At 32.7% G+C, this 19,200-nt stretch overlaps 3 protein-coding genes across 4 annotated transcripts; 2 read left to right on the top strand and 1 right to left on the bottom strand.

Annotated features, from left to right (window-relative positions):
* Nucleotides 1-758: 758 nt before the first annotated feature.
* On the top strand, nt 759-2,567 carry LOC122595147 (CBL-interacting serine/threonine-protein kinase 12-like). Of its 2 annotated transcripts, XM_043767467.1 has the most exons (2): nt 760-1,013; nt 1,338-2,567. In XM_043767467.1, exons 1-2 carry the CDS (start codon nt 932-934, stop codon nt 2,327-2,329), a joined length of 1,074 nt encoding a protein of 357 aa, XP_043623402.1. In that variant the 5' UTR covers nt 760-931; the 3' UTR covers nt 2,330-2,567. The 2 variants fall into 2 exon arrangements, with proteins under 2 accessions (XP_043623401.1, XP_043623402.1); XM_043767466.1 differs by having other exon boundaries at nt 759-2,567.
* Nucleotides 2,568-5,244: 2,677 nt separating this feature from the next.
* On the bottom strand, nt 5,245-6,639 carry LOC122597151 (CBL-interacting serine/threonine-protein kinase 20). The gene has a single exon (XM_043769782.1). It carries the CDS (start codon nt 6,637-6,639, stop codon nt 5,245-5,247), a length of 1,395 nt encoding a protein of 464 aa, XP_043625717.1.
* A 6,623-nt stretch (nt 6,640-13,262) lies between these two features.
* LOC122597150 (protein MALE DISCOVERER 1-like) lies at nt 13,263-18,821 on the top strand. The gene is made up of 12 exons (XM_043769781.1): nt 13,263-13,337; nt 13,808-14,007; nt 14,079-14,211; nt 14,322-14,376; nt 15,161-15,327; nt 15,423-15,518; nt 15,608-16,035; nt 16,862-17,052; nt 17,136-17,268; nt 17,375-17,529; nt 18,066-18,260; nt 18,406-18,821. Exons 2-12 carry the CDS (start codon nt 13,896-13,898, stop codon nt 18,679-18,681), a joined length of 1,941 nt encoding a protein of 646 aa, XP_043625716.1. The 5' UTR covers nt 13,263-13,337; nt 13,808-13,895; the 3' UTR covers nt 18,682-18,821.
* The last annotated feature ends 379 nt before the right edge of the window (nt 18,822-19,200 follow it).

The raw sequence follows: 19,200 nt of genomic DNA, 5'->3' as shown, positions 1-19,200 counted from the left end.
GTTGATGTCAAGGGAGAGTCTGTTGGTGCATTTTGGGTGACAACATCATTATAAAAGTTTGTCTTGAGTCGTTTGGATATGTAATTTATTATATGATTTGTTTTTGCATGAAATAAGGTCAAACACGACCAAGTCAACTATAGGGTTGACCAGGTCGAACTCAACCACGTCGAGTTCGACCATGGGAGGTTGAGTTTGAGCATGTCCAATGCCTATATATAGAGACATTATGTTTTAGGCTTGAGTAGAGGTTTAGTTGCAACGTGTTAATCTCTCTAGTCTTTTGTTTTACGTTTTCTCTACTTAGTTGAGCTCGTGTTTTACTTGTAATCGTTATTATTGTTCATGTATATTGTATCGTTGGTTGCTAGCTTTTGAAAGTTTCCGCACTCAATAGTTAGTTATCTAATTTCATAGATCCGGTGGCTTAGGAACTTAGAGTTTTCACATTATACTAGCTATTGGATTGTAATTTGTTTTTCAATTTCTCTTTGCAGATTTTTAATTTAAATGAATTGTTATGACGGTAATAATAAGGACAAAAAATACCGATAATGAGCCAACTATAATGTGTTGAAGTTTAGTCTGTATTATTATTATTATTATTTAAACTCAAATATAGTTTGATGTTAAAATACATAATATTAATATATTGATTTCTATACATAATTTATCCTTGATTTAGACATATATGTCACGGAGCATGTCGAATAGTCGTTGGATTATTTTCTTATATAAACTATACCCATCTGCCAAATATACAAATCCTCTGTCTCACTATACACCTCACAAACATCATCAACACAACTCACCAAATAACAACAACAACAAAAAAAAAAAAGCAGGCCAAAATATTGCCTTTTGAAACCTTATTTTATACACTTTTAAACAATTACAACTTCAACTTCATTTTGTTAAAATTGTTGTCACCATGGCAACAAACTCATCATCATCACCTACAACAACAACAAGGAAAGAAGGCCAAGGTCTCTTAATGGGCCGGTACGAAATCGGTAAATTACTTGGCCATGGCAGTTTTTCTAAAGTATATTTGGCTCGAAACGTGAAAACAAATGAATTTGTTGCAATAAAAGTGATCGACAAAGAACAAATATTAAAAGGTGGTTTGATATCGCATATCAAACGTGAAATATCAATTTTGAGACGTGTTAGACACCCGAATATTGTACAACTTTTTGAGGTAATGGCAACAAAAGCTAAAATATTTTTTGTTATGGAATATGTTAAAGGAGGTGAACTATTTAATAAAGTTGCTAAAGGTAGATTAAAAGAAGAAATAGCTAGAAATTATTTTCAACAATTAATTTCTGCTGTAGGATTTTGTCACGCACGTGGTGTTTTTCATAGAGATTTAAAGCCAGAAAATATCTTGCTAGATGAAGATGGTAACTTAAAAGTTTCGGATTTCGGATTAAGCGCGATTTCGGACCAAATTAGAGGTGATGGGTTGTTTCATACGTTTTGTGGGACGCCAGCTTATGTGGCTCCAGAGGTTTTGGGCCGAAAAGGTTATGAAGCGGCCAAAGTTGATGTTTGGTCTTGTGGTGTGATTTTATTTGTATTAATGGCTGGTTATTTGCCATTTAATGATCAAAATGTTATGGTTATGTATAAAAAAATTTATAAAGGAGAATTCCGGTGTCCCAGATGGTTCACACCGGAATTAACACGCTTATTAAAGCGCCTCCTGCAGACAAATCCTGAGAAAAGGATCACAATACCTGAAATTATGGAAAACCGTTGGTTTAAAAAGGGGTTTCAAGATGTTAAATTTTATCTAGAGGATGATAAATTATATAGTGTGCCTCATGGTGAAATTGAAGCCGATGTTATTGATTATTCATCGGGTTCGGAGTCACAAACAATACCCGAGGCCCGGAAGCAGTTGCGAGTATCGGCGTCGATGCCGAGGCCCGCGAGTTTGAACGCGTTTGACTTGATATCGTTTTCTCCGGGTTGTAGTTTATCCGGGTTGTTTGAGGACGGGGGCGAGGAGTCACGGTTCGTGTCAAGTGCATCGGTTCCTAACATAATCTCGAAACTTGAAGAGATTGCGAAAGGGGTTAGTTTCAAAGTACGTAAAAAAGATTTTCGAGTTAGTTTGGAAGGGTCAAGAGAGGGAGAGAGAGGTCCCTTAACTATAGGTGCTGAGATATTCGAATTAACACCAAATTTAAGAGTGCTTGAACTTAAAAAGAAAGCCGGAGACAGAGTCGAATACGATGAGTTTTTTGATCGTGAACTCAGGCCCGGATTAAGAACATTGATGTTGCCGGATCCCGTCTCCATAGAACCAAATAAAGAATGATTTGGAGTCCATTTATCGGACCCAAAGATTGGTTATATTGACCATGGGCACAACAGGGTGACCCTTAACTTGATTAGGATTTTGGCAAAAATGATCTTGATTAGGTGATTATTATTATGTAATATATGTATTTGACAAAAGTATAAAAATAATGCTTTTTGTTCATGGATGCTTGTGTCATTGTAATTGTAAATTTCTAAAATTTTAGTATATGACTTGTTGTAAGGTTCTTCTTTGATTATTGGTGTTTGGGTATAATAATGTTGTCGACTATTGGAAGAAAATGAGAGTTTGTATGTATTGTAATATATGAATGCGACTATCATATAAATGTTAAAGTCTTCATTATCAATTATTTATCGTAACATGTAATGTCGCGTTAGTCAGATTGTAGGATTCATATTAACGATCCGTTTTTGGGGCCATTTTTATTTAATGATGAAAAAATATCTTTGACAAGTTTTCTTTTGGGAGTGTTTGTCTATTATAATCATGTACACTTTCACTTTATTCTATTCTACTACTCAGCTACTCAATCTGTTTCAAAGATTTTGACTTCTCTTTTGTAATAGCTATCGACATGTAATTTAAATTCAAATATAATAAAAGAGAATATTCTTCTATTTTTAGCAGTCATTTCTAGATTTTTACACTCTTCCTTGAAAGGTAAAATTATAGATGAGCAAGAAAGAATACGAGGCTATGAACTTTATGCAAGTTTACATGAATGTTAATTAGATATGTACATTCATTTGATATCCTCCTACATTTTCTTACAGTACATGAATCAAACTATTACTCGTGATCTAATCGAGGTTGTTTTGTTAAAAAGCTCGGATAGAGTCAAACTTAACAAACTGACCTTAAAATTTAAGCCTTTCATTAAACTTATTGGAATTATTTCAATTTTATGTAGTACATCATTTTTATTTACTCGATAAACTAACTAATTGAGATTAAGGTTTTATGATGGGTTTACTAATTTATTAGGTAGGTTTAAATATAGATCTATGGACAACTATTTTAGATTTTTAGTAGGAGAATATGCTTTTATAATTCTCACCTTATAAATTAATGATCGAAGATAAAACCTAATGAGTGGACATCATAATTCATATCCTTCTTTGCTCGTAGACATCTTCACTTTGGTGCGAACTCTCTAGGTGAATTTTCTTTGAATTACCACGTTTATTTATGTTCATTTCAATATATAATTGTTTAGTGTTTAGTTGTATTAAAAAGCATAAAAATATTAGGAAAGTTGTATTGTTAACTCTTTACTTGTATATTTACGTATTTATACTTTTAACTTTTAGCATCTTGCTATTTAATATAATACTATCGTTTAAAAAAAAAATCAGGAAACTTTATATGTATAACATCTTGCTATTTAATATAATACTATCGTTTAAAAAAAATAGGAAACTTTATATGTACAAGTAACATTAAATAAATTATAAAGTAATAATTCTAAAAAAAATGAAATTAAATGGAACCCCTGATCCCATATATCATTTAGTATCCATTAATCTTCGAGCTAGAAAAGTAATAATTCTAGCAATTACCTATTTGTAATTTGTGACAGAGAACGTTTACCATAAACATATTTGCGGTTGTTGGTACTTGTTTAGTCAACCTCATAACTTTACAAAAAGTTGAGGAATATATAATTGATTAAGAGTTATCATCTTTCATATTATATCATCAAAAAGAATATATCATCTTTTGTTTGATAGTTACTTTCTTCCTACGAAAATGATAAATATTAATATCTAAATGATCTTTTCAACCAAAGTCGAAGAGGAAGATTGAGATAAATCATGCTCATAATTATTTTAATTAAGTTATCTTGTATGTAGTGATTGCTAATTATGTAGTTACCAGATCTGGTATTCTTATAATCTCATCACTATATTTGATACATCATACATATATATATGCATCATTGAATAACAGTGTGACTTTTAAACATTTTATACATTGCAGCAAGTTAATAGAAATGATGGTAGGGTTATCACTCCTCTATTCAAAAGTTAACATTAACGATCGCTTCACACACGTTAGGATTTTTAGCATGGTCCATATTAATGAGTGTGATGATTTCAATACGATGTTTTTTAAAACGTAAACAAAAATGATTACGGTTCATTACTCCCTATGTCCCATATTAAGTGTCTTATTTTGACTTTTTACGTCTTTTTCTTTCAACTTTGATTGTAAATATTTTTGTTTGCGTTATATAACACTTGATGTAACATATAAGAATTGATTGAGTTTTAAATCCACTTTTCATTGATATAACTTTCGCCGGCTAAAATATAACACAAACAAAGATATTTACGGTCAAAGTCGGAAGAAAAAAGACCTGACCAGTCAAAATAGGATAATTAAAATGAGACGTTTTAGGCTTGTATATGCTTAAAAGATTAGGGTTAGATTATTTATCTTATAGTCTTATATTAAGATTCTTACCTATCTTTAGCTAGATTCATATTGAGGAGTAAGATTAAGAATAGAAATCTAAAAAGATAATAAAAAAAGGAACGGTATTTTAATCTAACCTCTTTCTGTGGGCTCATAAGTAATGACCTTTTAATGGGCCTATATTTAGGCCTACTGGACTTATATTGGTTGCTTAAAACCTTTTGGAGCTGAAAATACTTCTGGCCGATTTACCTTCCAACCCAAAAATAAAAAATACAAAACCAAGAATGATATATCTCAAAGAAATGTCAGAAACAAGGATTGCATCAACTCATAATCTTAACAAATGACTTCATGGATTTACATAAGTAGTATTGTTTTCTTAAAAATTGAAAAATCTTACATTTGTGTAAACTTAAAATAACCTTTTGAAGATGTACATATATATATATATATATTGGACAAAAAACTAAAGGGAAAACTTATGTTGATCATGAATGGTTTGTGGGATTTGTTGATGTGGCTTGTTCATCACCATGCCATGTCCAAACTATGTCTTTTAAAGTAGGTTTCAATCCTTGATCACAAAAAGTTTCATATTCCATGGTATCACCAGCCAATTTCTTTACTTCAACCATGTGTACGGAGGGTGCTACCTCGAAAATTTCCGCATCTATGGCTAACTGCCCTTTTCTCCCTTCTTTATTCCCTTGCATCCTTACGGTTCCATCTGGCATTTGCATCATCTGAAACCGCTCAGTCGATGCGACTTCTTCAAGTTTCGACATGATTGTCGATGCTGACTTTTTGGTCGAGAAACGAGATTCAGGTTTCTTAGTTGGAACATTATCATTTTCGAATAAACCAGAAAGATTGAACCCTTGAGAAAGTGAAATGATATCGAATGCGTTCATACTCGTTGGTTTCAAAGTACTCATGGAAGAACTTTTTCTCAATGCTTTCTCTTCAAGTCCTTTAAGATCATTACTACTACCCTTTGGGCTTTCGGTAAAGTTGAACACATTTTCATCATCAAGAACGCTTCGTGGTATATAGTGTGTCTCGATCTTCTTGAATCCCTTTTGAAACCAAGGATTTTCCATGATTTTAGCTAATGTCACCCTTGTTTTTGGGTTGGGATCAAGAATTCTTGAAAGCAATTTCTTGACTTCAGGAGAGAACCAATGTGGGCATTTGAAGTCACCTTTACTAATTTTCCTATACATTCCCATCAAATTAGGATCACTAAATGGAAGATAGCCTGCAAGCAAAACAAACAAGATAACCCCACATGACCAAATATCTGCATTTTCGCCATCATAACCTTTCTTGTGAATAACCTCTGGTGCAACATAAGCCGGTGTTCCACACGTTGTATGCAGAAGACCATCATTCCTTTTAGAATCAACCAAAGCGCTTAATCCAAAATCCGAGACTTTAAGGTCTCCAGATTCATCTAAGAGGAGATTTTCTGGCTTGAGATCACGATGGTAGACGCCACGGCTATGGCAAAAATCAACAGCGGCAACTAATTGTTGGAAATACTTTCTAGCGACTTCCTCTTTTAACCTCCCTTTCGCGACTTTATTGAAAAGCTCACCGCCTTTTACATATTCCATGGCAAAATAAATCTTACTCTTGCTAGCCATAACTTCATAGAGTTGAACCACATTCGGATGCCTAACAAGCCTCATCACGGATATTTCTCGTTTAATTTGGTCAATCAACCCGTTCTGCATCACCTTCTCTTTCTCAATCACCTTCACCGCGACACTTTTATTTGTTTTTAGGTTTCGAGCATGGTACACCTTTGCAAATGTGCCATGGCCAAGCAACCTTCCTAGCTCGTATCGATTCATCAAAATGTTTCCCTTCTTCTTTTCCATATTTAATACTTCAATTTCCCCCAACTCGGATGTTATAATATATATACAAAGAGATCAGGAAAATACGCCGATATGGAACGATGTAATCAATAAAGAATGAAGGGTACGTCAAGGGGTTACAAGAAATTAGAACCTTGCCTCCAATGGAAGAGGTGCTAAAGAAAAATATCCCCCTTGAGAGAAACAACCAAGAAAGAAGATGAATTAAAGCAATATCAAGAATATTAATCATCAACTAGACAAGGAATTATGTAGCAAAATTATTTATGATTGGTTCAGATTGTGCCAATTACATGTGAATATGGAAGTTGGGTTACTATTTATAGTAAAATTAATTTCGAATTAGATGAAACAGATATCATACCTTCCTTATGACTATATATATAATATGAAGTCATCATATCCTTACGAAATTGAAGTCCAGTACTTGACAAGACCTGTTTATACAAAACCAAGGCGTCTAATAATCAAACCAATACTTGACTAATTGCTTACAACAAGTTAATCAAATGACAAAGACGAACTTATAATGACTATCAGTACGTATTTGCGACATAACGAGAAATTTTTTTGTAAGATTTATCGTTTCTAGACTGAAATAAGGAAAGGCTTTGCATGGAAAAGATTTGGAGCCTAGAAGATGAGATATCTTGAAATAAAAAACATCATCTAATATAAAGAGAAACCATACCACATAACTTTCATATTCTTCAATGTCAATGACTTTGACCTTTTACCGCTAAACTTGCTATGAAGAATAACTGTCATGGGACTTATCATCCATCTATTTTCTTAGTAACTTAGTTTCTCAATTAACAGCAACACCAGCAGTGTACTCACAACTGACAAACTATTGAGACCATCAACCTAAAGCATCTGGAACGATGTGCAAAAGCGAAAGTCCATTATATGCAACATAATTCATGTTGGTCAGCTTACTAGTTGAAATCTTGGATTCAAAGTGCATCTCAATTACCGATTAGATTTGAGGCTAAACACTCGCGGTCAAGGCACAACGCTGAATCCTGCAATCAAGCATGTAGTCCCTAGACCACACAAGAGGCCGCCCTAATATTTGGGTCCAGAATTACATAGATTTTATACTTTATCAAGTTCAGTTAGAGAGGTTTATTGCACTAAAGTTACTAACATAACTGTGTTCCAATACAGATCAGTACATAGAGAAATGCCCAATACCGTTCCAAAAACATATTCCCTATTAAATATTAACCATTCAAGCCTGTTACAATAGTATTTTTAAAGATGCACTAAAGAGAAGAAACATGATTTAATTAAGAGAAAACGGAAATTGATGCAGAAAGGAAGAAACTGATAATCAAGAAGATGGAGAGAAAATATACCATCTTTTACACTCGATTGCATTTTCTTAGTTTAGTGTTGTTTTAGTCACTTTGTTAATACGGATAGCATTGGGTAGCGGATTATAGGGGATCTCATTCTCAATAGTCAATCCCCATACCCTGTATAGTGATATCCCATTAGCAATATAAGTTACACAGGACACCACTACATAAGTTAAATGGTGACACGTGTTCCGCTAGGGGACCATTGCGATTTTAACTGCAGTATGAATAACTTATACACCGACTTATATGGAATGTTGGAATAATGGGGTATATAAGAACCAAGTAATAATGGATGTACTACTTCGGTTTAATGAAGATATCTACGGGATTTTACGGGCACTTATACCAGTTTATGGGAGTTGCAAAGGTAATCAATAGCGCAGCAAGGGACTCTAATTAGCATGGGCTCATAAATTGCTGGTTGGGTCCTGACTAATAAGTAGTAACACATGGAAGAGACATGCTACGTGAAGTACACAGATAAATGGGTTAAGGATATGTGCCATCAATCTATTGATTTTATGTAGTTTAGATATGTGTAGTACATGATCAGGGGAAGATTGATATATGGTCGTGTACTGGTACATACAAACAGATGTAATAAGGTAAGGCTTTGTATGGAAAAAAAACATCATATATAAAGAGAAACCATACCACATATCAGCAAATAGAAATATAGAATGTTGATTTTCGCTACCTTAAAGACACTCTTCAGTTTCTAAACCAATTGGAATAAGTGCGATATCAATGTTTTGACTTTTTACCGCTAAATTTGCTACCAAGTCTAACTGTCATGGCACTTATCATCCATCTATTTTTGTTAGTAACGTAGTATCTCTATTTGCATAACCTCAAAACAGATTTAAATATCGAGACCAGCAACTCAAAGGGCCTTACTCGTCTGCACTGACGGGAAATACCCCAAAACCAATGACTTTTGTATTATGATTTAGACAGCAAAGGAACCAGAGCAGATTTTCTAATTAAAGGGTTCCAATGAATCATACTCCATAACTAGAGGGATACTCGCTAAATACGACAGCAGTACCGGCAATGGTGTGTTGGGGGGGGGGGGGGTGGCGACCGTAAGTTATTGATTTAAAACTGGCCAAAATACTGTTTTCGTCCCTTTGGTTTTTCAAATAAGTATTTTTCATCCTCGCCGTTAACTTTTGGCTAAAATCATCCCTGTGGTTTAGGGATGTGCACGGGTCTAGAACCGGCCCGACCCGGACCGAACCGGCTTGACCCGGGAACCGAAAGTGCAAGAAAAGTGGAACCGAGAACCGGCCCGTTGACCCCCCGGGCGGGTCAGGGCGGGTCCGGGTTTTACTGGGTCGGGCTCGGGTTTATAAGGGTGACCCGAAAATGAATTTCTATTTAGGTGATGAAGATGATGGTTGATCTTCGTTATGCTTCGGGATTCATATATCTACCCTGTTTGTCCTTTTTTTTGTTGTAAACATGTTTGATTCATAAAAACCAAAATATGTGCTAAAGATAGATGGAGATATATGAAAGTTTTATGATACTATGATAGATTGATAGAATAGATAAAAGTAAGAAGAAGAAAAAGATAGAAGAGAAAGAGACAGAGGAAAGATACAAAAGTAGACAGAAGAGTAAAGAAGCACATTGTTTTAATTGGTGGTTTTCAAAATGAGATGAATATCTATATATTTCAAGTTTTCTAACCGTTTCAAGTTTTTATTTGATGGTTATCAAAGTGTTTTCAACCGTTGGATCACTTGCATATATCCATCCATTTGCTTTTTGATTAACATACATACGTGACCTATCATTCTTTCACATATCTCATACTCTTTTTTTGTAAAATACATACTTGACTTCACAATTTATTTGTATCCTTTTATATTCAATAAATCCAAGTATCCTTTCCAAGTTTCCATTACCCTTTCCAAGTTTCCATTACCCTTTAAATTATTTATCATTTTTTTCTCTTACACAATAATCTAAGCAGCAACATCGACAACAACTACAAGTAACAAGTTCATTTAAGCATTTTCAACATCACTCCACCTGCAAGTAGATCCCACCAACGAATCAATGGATCTACTACATTTCTTCATGAAAAACATTCAAAGACCCCTCAAAATCTACTACATTTCGGGTTTAACGGGTCAAACCGGGAATTTTCGGGTTTTGACCCGGCCCGACCCGAACCCGAAAAAGCACTGAATTGCAAAACCGAGAACCGGCCCGTTTGGTCTTTAGGCGGGTCGGGTTGGGTCGGTTACGGGCGGGTCATAAACGGGTCACGGGTTTTCGGGCTAAAAGCTCATCCCTACTGTGGTTTGTATTTCGTCCCTGCCGTTATAACTTTTCCGTTAACACCCTCACATGCAAGTCACATGAGGGGCATTTTCGTCTTTCATAGAGTTAAGTGCAAAAATCGTCCCTGCGGTTTATCGTTTTTGCATTTTTCGGTCTCATCGTTAACAAATTCAGGAAAAATTTAAAAAATAAAACAAACAAAAATTACCGGTATCAATTTAATCCAAACAAAACAAAAACCTATATACCTACATTTGAGGATCTGCTCAATCACTTTTAAATGCAAACACGTACATACAATGTTTTAAATACCGGTAGTATTACCCGTAATACCGGTATCGGAGGGTGCCCCGGTACAACTATTTTTGATATTTTCGGTATTATCGTTCCGGTATTCACATTTTTTAATTTTTGATTTTTTTAAAAAATATTTTTTATAATACTTTAATGTTGTTTTTTGTAATTTGTGAACTTTCTTATATTTTGTTATAAAGTACCAATTTGGTTTTTTTTAGTGAGTTGTAATTATATTTTGACTATTTTCGTTAAATTATAATAAGTTTTATAACATTTTTTTTAAAAATAAAATAAATAAAATTAGTTGAACCGGCCGGTATTAAATTAGATCCTCATATGTAGGTGTATATATAGGTTTTTGATTTGAGTTTGTTTTGGTTTTTGATTAAATTTTTGTTTGGAAGTTTGTTAAATACAAGGATGAAAAATGCAAAAACAACAAACCATAAGGACGAGTTTTGCACTTAACCATAGGGACAAATGAGTGAAAAGACATATATGACCCTGCACGTGAGGGGGTTAACCGATTTTAGCCAAAAGTTAACGGCGATGATGTAAATTGCTTATTCGAAAAATCACAAGGATGAAAAAGGTTTTTTGACCTTTAAATTAAGATATCATTTAGAAAAGTTTTTTTTATATATATGTATTAAAGTATTTTGGACATTTTGGATCAGTCCTCGAAATGGGAGAAACATGTTTGTTATATTATATACTTTATTTTATTTTAATCTTAATATATACTATAACACAGTTGAACCAATGATTTATTGACCAATCATATTGTTCGATTTCATAATCTTGCTAATGTCTATCATCTAATTTGTTTATAAATTAAAAATCTTAACAATCATTATCCAAATATATTATTATATTAATATTTGTAGAAAAAGTCTCACTAATTTACAATTTTTTAGCACTAAATTATATTTATTTAGCCATCAACTTGAAAATATTTTTTTTAATTTTTCATCATTTGTTTAATTAAAATATTTCAACACATAAAATATTGTCTACAAAAAATGAAATACAATATATGTGTTAATGTTTTAGAAGTATATTATTTTTAAAATTTTTTTATTTACATTTTTTACATTTAAATTATACCTTTAATAATATATCTTATCTTTAAAATGTTATAAACAATCTATGTCAATATAATGCTACACTTTCCTTTTCCTTTCTTCTTTCTAACTTTTAATTTTATTTTAATATCAAATAAAAATATTTTGACAAATTACAATAATATAGATATTAAAAAAACAGAAAAAACATAAATACAAGTCCATATAAATAGATCTTTTACGCACTTGATGATCTATTTTAAAGCAAATTACATAATTTCATGTGAATGTGTGTATACAATCAGTAACATATCTTCAATTGATATTTAATTAATATTAAAATATAATAATTCTGTTATTATCTTAAGAGAACAAATTTTAATTATATTAATATTAACAATCTTTAATTGATTATATATACGGTATATATTCTGATAAAGAAACTTTAGATTGCCTACAATTGTAATACTATGAGCTTACCTTTATCAACTCCATAAAAAAAGCTAGCACCAAACAATCTTTTTTATATTACGCTTCATATCTTTTTTTAATTTGTCAAACTTAAAATTCAACATCCACACTTACACAAATTCATTAATAGTATGAACAACAATTCAACAAAAGGGAAATAGAAACCCAAAAACAAAAAAGTAATTAGTATATAGCAGATGTAATAGAAGATAAGCCAAAAAATGGTTAATCATTATATGAAGAACCAATCAATTATATAATAAAAAAACGGGATATCAAGAGATGCACATCTAAATTATTTCGTTATTTAATAAAAAAAAATACATTATCATAATGGTTGCCTGTAATAGAATACATTGACATGGACAAACACTACAAAAAAACAGGCTTTCAAAGACTTATATTTGTAATTCATGTCATAAGTCATGTGTCCAGTAATTAGACACTGGTCTAAAATCTAGTTATAATTATAAATTTATACTTTTTATGGTTGAAAAGTCAAACATCTAATCCTAACGGGTAATAATAAAACATTTAAGAAACATTTTTTAGTATTGTTCTACAATGCACGAGTAACTTAAGTAGAAAAAGATTTAGTATTTTTCATTATATATATATATTTTTATAAAGTTAGTTTTGATTCAGGCATATCAGAGAAAATTTTAATCAGCGGTGTGTTGGATCTCCAACTCTTTCAACCTTTTTCATAGAAAATACCGTAAAATGAGATCTCTAGTAGAACTCAAAACCTTTGGAAAAAATTCAAACTCCTGGCCAAAATACTAAAGTTAGATATACCCGTGGTCCATCTAAGTATGTGACAAACTAATCATCCTTCATAAATAAAAAAAGACACTCATGTATTTACCCGTATTTTCATTTTTATCTTGAACTTATTTATCTTAGTCAAAAAAATTCATGCAATGAAAACTAAACACAAGGACAAAAAGAGAAAAAAAAAAACAGGACAATTTTTTTGTGAAAATGTTTGTTAGGATTTGGGGAAAAGTTTTTCTCTGAAATGTTTGTTGGGATTTGGGGGAATAGAATCAGAAAAACAATAACAAGAGACAACTCAGAGAGATAATGATTTTTTTTCTTTTCCCCATTTTCAGATGGTCAAATAGATGATCATCCTGAAAAGGGGTTAATATTTCTTCATTGTTTTCCCATTTTGATTATGATCATCATCTTGTTCTTCTAGGTACATTCAATTTTCTCCAATATTTCATCCATAGATATTTTCTTATTTAAAATTAAGTTTAAAACCCAAAAATATAATTGCATTGACAAAAGAAAAGAAGAAGAATATTTGTATAATTATATTGCAAACATTTTATTTCATTTCATATTTTAGTTTGCCTTTTGGTTTGTTTCTTTACATTTGGCATGTAATGCACACAAGTTTTTGTCAAGTTCATGATATTCTTGAAAAACTATCCTGTAAATCATAACAAAAGATTTTGGAAAATCTATAAAAGTGTTAGGCCCCATGTGATCATGTTAACCCGAACAAGCCTTTTAGTAAATTCATATTCCATATGAACATACTGGAGTTGGGACAACCCATTTAGATGTTAGTATTGCTTCATAATTTAAATTTTCGTTGCAAAATGATTTATTTAAGCTGTATTGAGTGATTACTCACTGTTTGGGTAAATGGTTATTGAGAAGAAGGTTTGTGACAACAAAAAGCTGGCTCATCTAGATAGCTTCTTTAGGGTGTTGGCAGAAACAACTCCTGCCTCCACTATCACATTATATGGGAATAACAACAATGGGTGTTAGATGGACATCACATAAAACTCGATATCTTTGTTTCACAATCTTGATTCTTGTTTTAGCTCATGGGTCTTTATCCTTGAATCTAGAGGGTAAGCTTTTAAACTGAAGTTTATTAAAGTATTGGCCTTTTTAGCTTTTAAATTTAAGTTTATTAATGCAGGAGTGGCATTGTTGAATTTTCAAGATAGAGTTTTTTATGATCCAAATGGGGCCTTTAAAACTTGGAACTCTGATGATATTGAACCATGTTTGTGGTCTAATGTTCAATGTGTCTTTGGTCATGTCGAAGCTCTGTAAGTACCCTATATTACATATATGACATTTACTATGTACGTCAAAATCTTTGTACGTTAGTGACAAATTGAATTGACCTTTTGATGTATTTATGGGATTTTTCTTGAAGTGATCTGAAAGGGTTATCTCTGGATGGAGTAGTACTTGCACCTGAAATAGGGAATGTCACTCACCGATGTCTGTAAGTGTTGGTTTGTTTATATTGTGCTATGACTAACAAATAAGTAAGATATATATGGAAAAAAAAAAGGTCTTCATTTAGTTTTAGGTTCTAAAAATTGGAAGAGATGGAAGGTTAAACTGAAAGATTTTTAACTTCGTGTTTTATATATGTGCTCTCACACAATCATTTACCCGGATTTATTCCTAAGTGGACTAAAGATGTTGGGGGTATTGGGCTTAAGGGACAATAACCTAATTGGAATTGTCCCACCTGAGATTAGAAGGCTTCAATCACTATATTATGTGTAAGTGATTAACTTATTCAATGTTAATCCCTCCGTTTCTTATTACTCGATGATACAAATAAGGATTTGTGTTTAGAATGTCTAAAAAAATATAATTGAAAATTAAATGTGGCAGTACAAGTTTATGATATGAAGTCAAAAGATCACAACTACTAGAGATATTGAAGCAATTATTTATCTTCTTTTTTTTATCGTTCACAAACCTGATTTCATCGCGCGCATTTCATGAACTTGATTTAATGTGAACTAGTTGAATCATCTTTGGTTCAAGTTTCACATGTAAGATATACAAATTATGAGTTTCGTCTTATCCTCCAAAAGTAGGAAATAATTTCCCTTCTTGAAAAAAAGAGGTATATATGGCTTTTGAATTAAGAGTTATTACATTCAAGTCTCCAAATTGACATGGGTTATTTATATCTTATAACAGAGACAAATTAACCGTGGTAATCTTGAAGCGGAAACATTGACTCAGTAGTAGCTGATCCTTTTTATTCTTTCTAGGTTTGTTTATTATAACAATCTTGAAGGAGCCAGTACTTCAACTTTCAATAACCTCAATTTGTTCTACGAGTTATGTTTGGATGACAATCTTACATTTGTTGCTATCAATGCTATTGGATTTCTAAACAGGAAACTTGGGAGATGGTATGAAGTTTCTCTGAAATTATTTGCTAAGTTTGCAACTCTTTTTGACAGTTAATTATGATATGTATTCAACTTCTCGTGGCGCATTATTACAGCATCTGGCAGAGTGATTTTAACCCGTTGTGGAATGCAGATTCCCTGATCTCCCCGCTTACAGAAAATATTATTTATTACCTCAACCCATTTCAACTGTAAGCAAGAAATATATTATTATTTCTTCTCTTGTTAGTAAATTTGGTTATCATTTTAACACATTTCTTCGGATTACATCAAGTTTCAGATTCCAAAAGGGCATTTCAGATAAATCATATGTTAATGTAGAAATAGCCAAAAATGTACACATTGAGGGAAGTGTTATAAGTCGTAAGATGGTAGAAAAGCCAGCAAATCTTGAGTCTAAATCTTCCTGTAGTGATTTGTCTGCTAACGGTCACACCAAGGCTCCTCCTAGTACCAAGAATATTGGATCCGTCCCTGCTATTCGATACGAATCCATGAAACTTGATGATGTTAATCCACCTTCATCACCTGAAACTCCGAGACAGTCTTCGGAGTATTCAGATATGTGGATAATTATTATTGGAGTTTCTTGTGGAGGTTTCCTTCTATTTACCGTTGTAGCTCTGCTGTTTGTAATTAGGAATCCATTTGTGAAAGTTCCATGGAGGCCTAAGATTAATAGGCAACTCCAGAAAGCATTTGTTACAGGTAATTTACATTCTTGCCAATTAATAGTTATATTGAAAAGCTTTATTATCAGCACGTAGTCATATTGTTGTTTTATCATCTTGATTAAAAGATAATGTGAACCTAATTCACTTAGCATTTTCCCCATCAACAATAACTTAATTAAATTTGTGTTACGGATATGATTTAGCTAAATCTATCTGTTTGTCTCTATTATTGTTGTTAGAAGTTAAAACTCAATTATAAGTTCCTACCTTTGATCAAAACTGAAACATATCCTATTTCAAATTTAATCATTTTTCAAAAAACAAACTTTTACACTCTGTCACCACATGTAGACTCATTTGTGCTAAGTAGGACTAGAGAGTTCACAATGTGTTGGTTAAAGTTTAGTTTAGAGACATACGATAAATTCAATGTTTATCGATTACTATGCTATAGAGAATGTTTGGATTGTGCTTTAGAACAGATTATCAGATTATTTTGACTTGAAGTCACATTTACCATGTAATAATTCCGCATAAACATCTACTCATTATCAGTTGCCACAAAAGCGACTATCAATACATTAATAAAATCACCTATATTCCCATTCTTGTAATCTAATTTGTCTCGGATTACCTATTTTATTTCTCTCAAATACTCTGTTATTTTCCATAATAACCGTCCTTATGGTCACTTCCTGTATTAGTTTGTAATATAAAAATATTGTCTAAATGAACAAATGTTTGTTTTATTTAAAAGAAAAGAAAAACCAAATCCAACCCTTGTTATTTCAATAGAGTATTAGATTCTGGCATATAAGTGTGCATGGCTTTGGAAGTAACTATGACAGCTTAAAGAACAGGTGTTCAAAAACTAGACCGGGTAGAACTAGAACAGGCATGTGAAGATTTTAGTAACATCATAGACACAATGGAAGGTTGTATGCTATTTAAAGGGACGTTGTCAAGTGGAGTTGAGATATGTGTTGCGACTACAACTATTACTCGACTCAAGGATTGGTCAAAACGTGCAGAATTAGAGTTCCACAACAAGGTTTGTTTTTAGTCAATATTTCAGACTTATGTATACACACTAATCAAGTATCTAATCCAACTTTGTTTCACTAATTCTTGTAGATTGAGACATTATCGCGTGTGAACCACAAGAACTTCATTAATCTTATTGGTTTTTGTGAGGAGGACGAACCTTTTGTTAGAATGATGGTGTTTGAGTATGCTCCTGAGGGCTTACTCTCCGAGCATTTACATGGTAGTCATCTTCATCTTTTTGCTATTGTATATAAAGAAAAAGGGGGTATGCAGTCATTATTCACAGATAAAAAGAGTAAAACTCTATTATGTATCTTTATTTACAGTTCAAGGACTTGAGCATCTTGACTGGAGAGCAAGAATGAGAATCATAATGGGGGTAGCTTATTGTCTCCAATACTTGCATGAGTTGAACCTTCCGCCGGTGCTCATGCATCTGGACTCAAATAAGGTTTATTTAACCGATGATTATGCTGCCAAAGTAAGTGCCTTACCATGATTTTCCTTTTGAAGGCAAATACTTATACTTTTATACCCCTCTTATCTACACCAACTGTTTAAGTTAAGAGTACAATCCATGACATTGTGGATGACAGGGTACACCCAATACCGTTATGCCAAGGCTCTTAAGCTACTAACTAAGCATAAACCTCAATAAAAATATTACTTACTTTTTGTTAGAAGACCAACTTTTTACTATTTCTATTTATTTTATTTGGATTTTAAGAATATTTGACTTTGTTAATACAAAAAAATGTTTACACATTCAAATTTTAACTTAGAACATATTGTTAGGTTACTATAATTGACCAAACTTAAGGGAAATCTATACATTTAATCATACATATATGCCTAACTATACATATTAAGAATCTGATACATAATCTTTACATAATTACACCTGAATCCTATTCGCTTGTATAGCAAACATCCTGCAATAAAAGACTGGTAGTGTCTATTCTTTTGTGTTTGACTCTTGGTTCCATTAAAATATTACATAAGCCTGACTTTTTGCAGGTTGCAGATTTGAGTTTCTGGAAAGAGTTTTACCCAAAAGAAAAGACATTAGGGTTAAACGAGTCTATTGATCGTTCTGCGCCGCAGATGGTTGTTAATCAAGAGAGAAATGTATACAGTTTTGGTGTTTTATTGCTTGAAATCATCTCTGGAAAACATACAAATTCAGACAAAGTTGAGTCTTTTGTAACTTGGGTAAACCAACAAAACCTTCTTAGTATATGCAAAGTTAATTATGCAAAAGTATTCAACGTGTCTTACTCAAATATTGTACCAAAACTCAAATGTTTAAATTTCTGTTTACTTTTTTTTAATAATCTTAATGTTGTTATTTCCCCAGGCCGGACAATTTTTGAAGGACAAGCTAAACATTAGTCCTATGATTGATCCGACCTTAAAGTCATTCAAGCAAAATGAACTTGAGGTGGTGTGTGAAGTTATTCAAGAATGCATTCAAAGGGACAGTAGCCAGAGACCGACTATGAAAGAAATAATTCCAAATCTGAGGCAAGTTCTTGGGATATCACCGGAGCAAGCAACCCCTAAACTCTCTCCCTTGTGGTGGGCTGAACTCTCCTATCTGGAGACTCACCGTAAAAAATCAAACCACATGTAAGAAGTTAATTGTATTTTCTTAAAGATTTGATCTATGCTTAGATTGATAGGTAAATAATTCTAAGCAAGATGAGGATTCAAGATAAAAGTAAAGTAAAGTAAAGTAACTCCCAATGCCGTCTTCCACGGGTTTTGGGTCCCAATACCGTCTTCCACGGTGTATGGGGGAGGTTGATATGCAGACAACCTTACCCCTACCAAAGGTAGAGAGGCTGCTTCCAGGTTCGGACCTCCAGCCTTGCTGGGCATGAGAATCAAACCCATGACCTCTGTTTCCAGAGGCATGAGCTTCAACCACTGATCCAACCCAGTTGGTTGATATGAGGATTCAAGATACATATGGTGTAATACCAAAGTATCCTAAGTAGCATTCCGGAAAAAATTATGATAGCAGGGTTAATTATCCATATGATAATAATGTCGATTAGTCCATTTTTCTCAAAATTGTTTTACTAAAGGGTTCTCAGTAAACCATTAAACTTTTAGGATTCATTACTTATAAACATATATGTATATATAT

The sequence above is a fragment of the Erigeron canadensis genome, chromosome 4 (genome assembly GCF_010389155.1).
Source record: "Erigeron canadensis isolate Cc75 chromosome 4, C_canadensis_v1, whole genome shotgun sequence".
In the NCBI taxonomy this organism is placed as follows: Eukaryota; Viridiplantae; Streptophyta; class Magnoliopsida; order Asterales; family Asteraceae; genus Erigeron; species Erigeron canadensis.
This window is presented reverse-complemented; position numbering and strand designations above follow the sequence as displayed.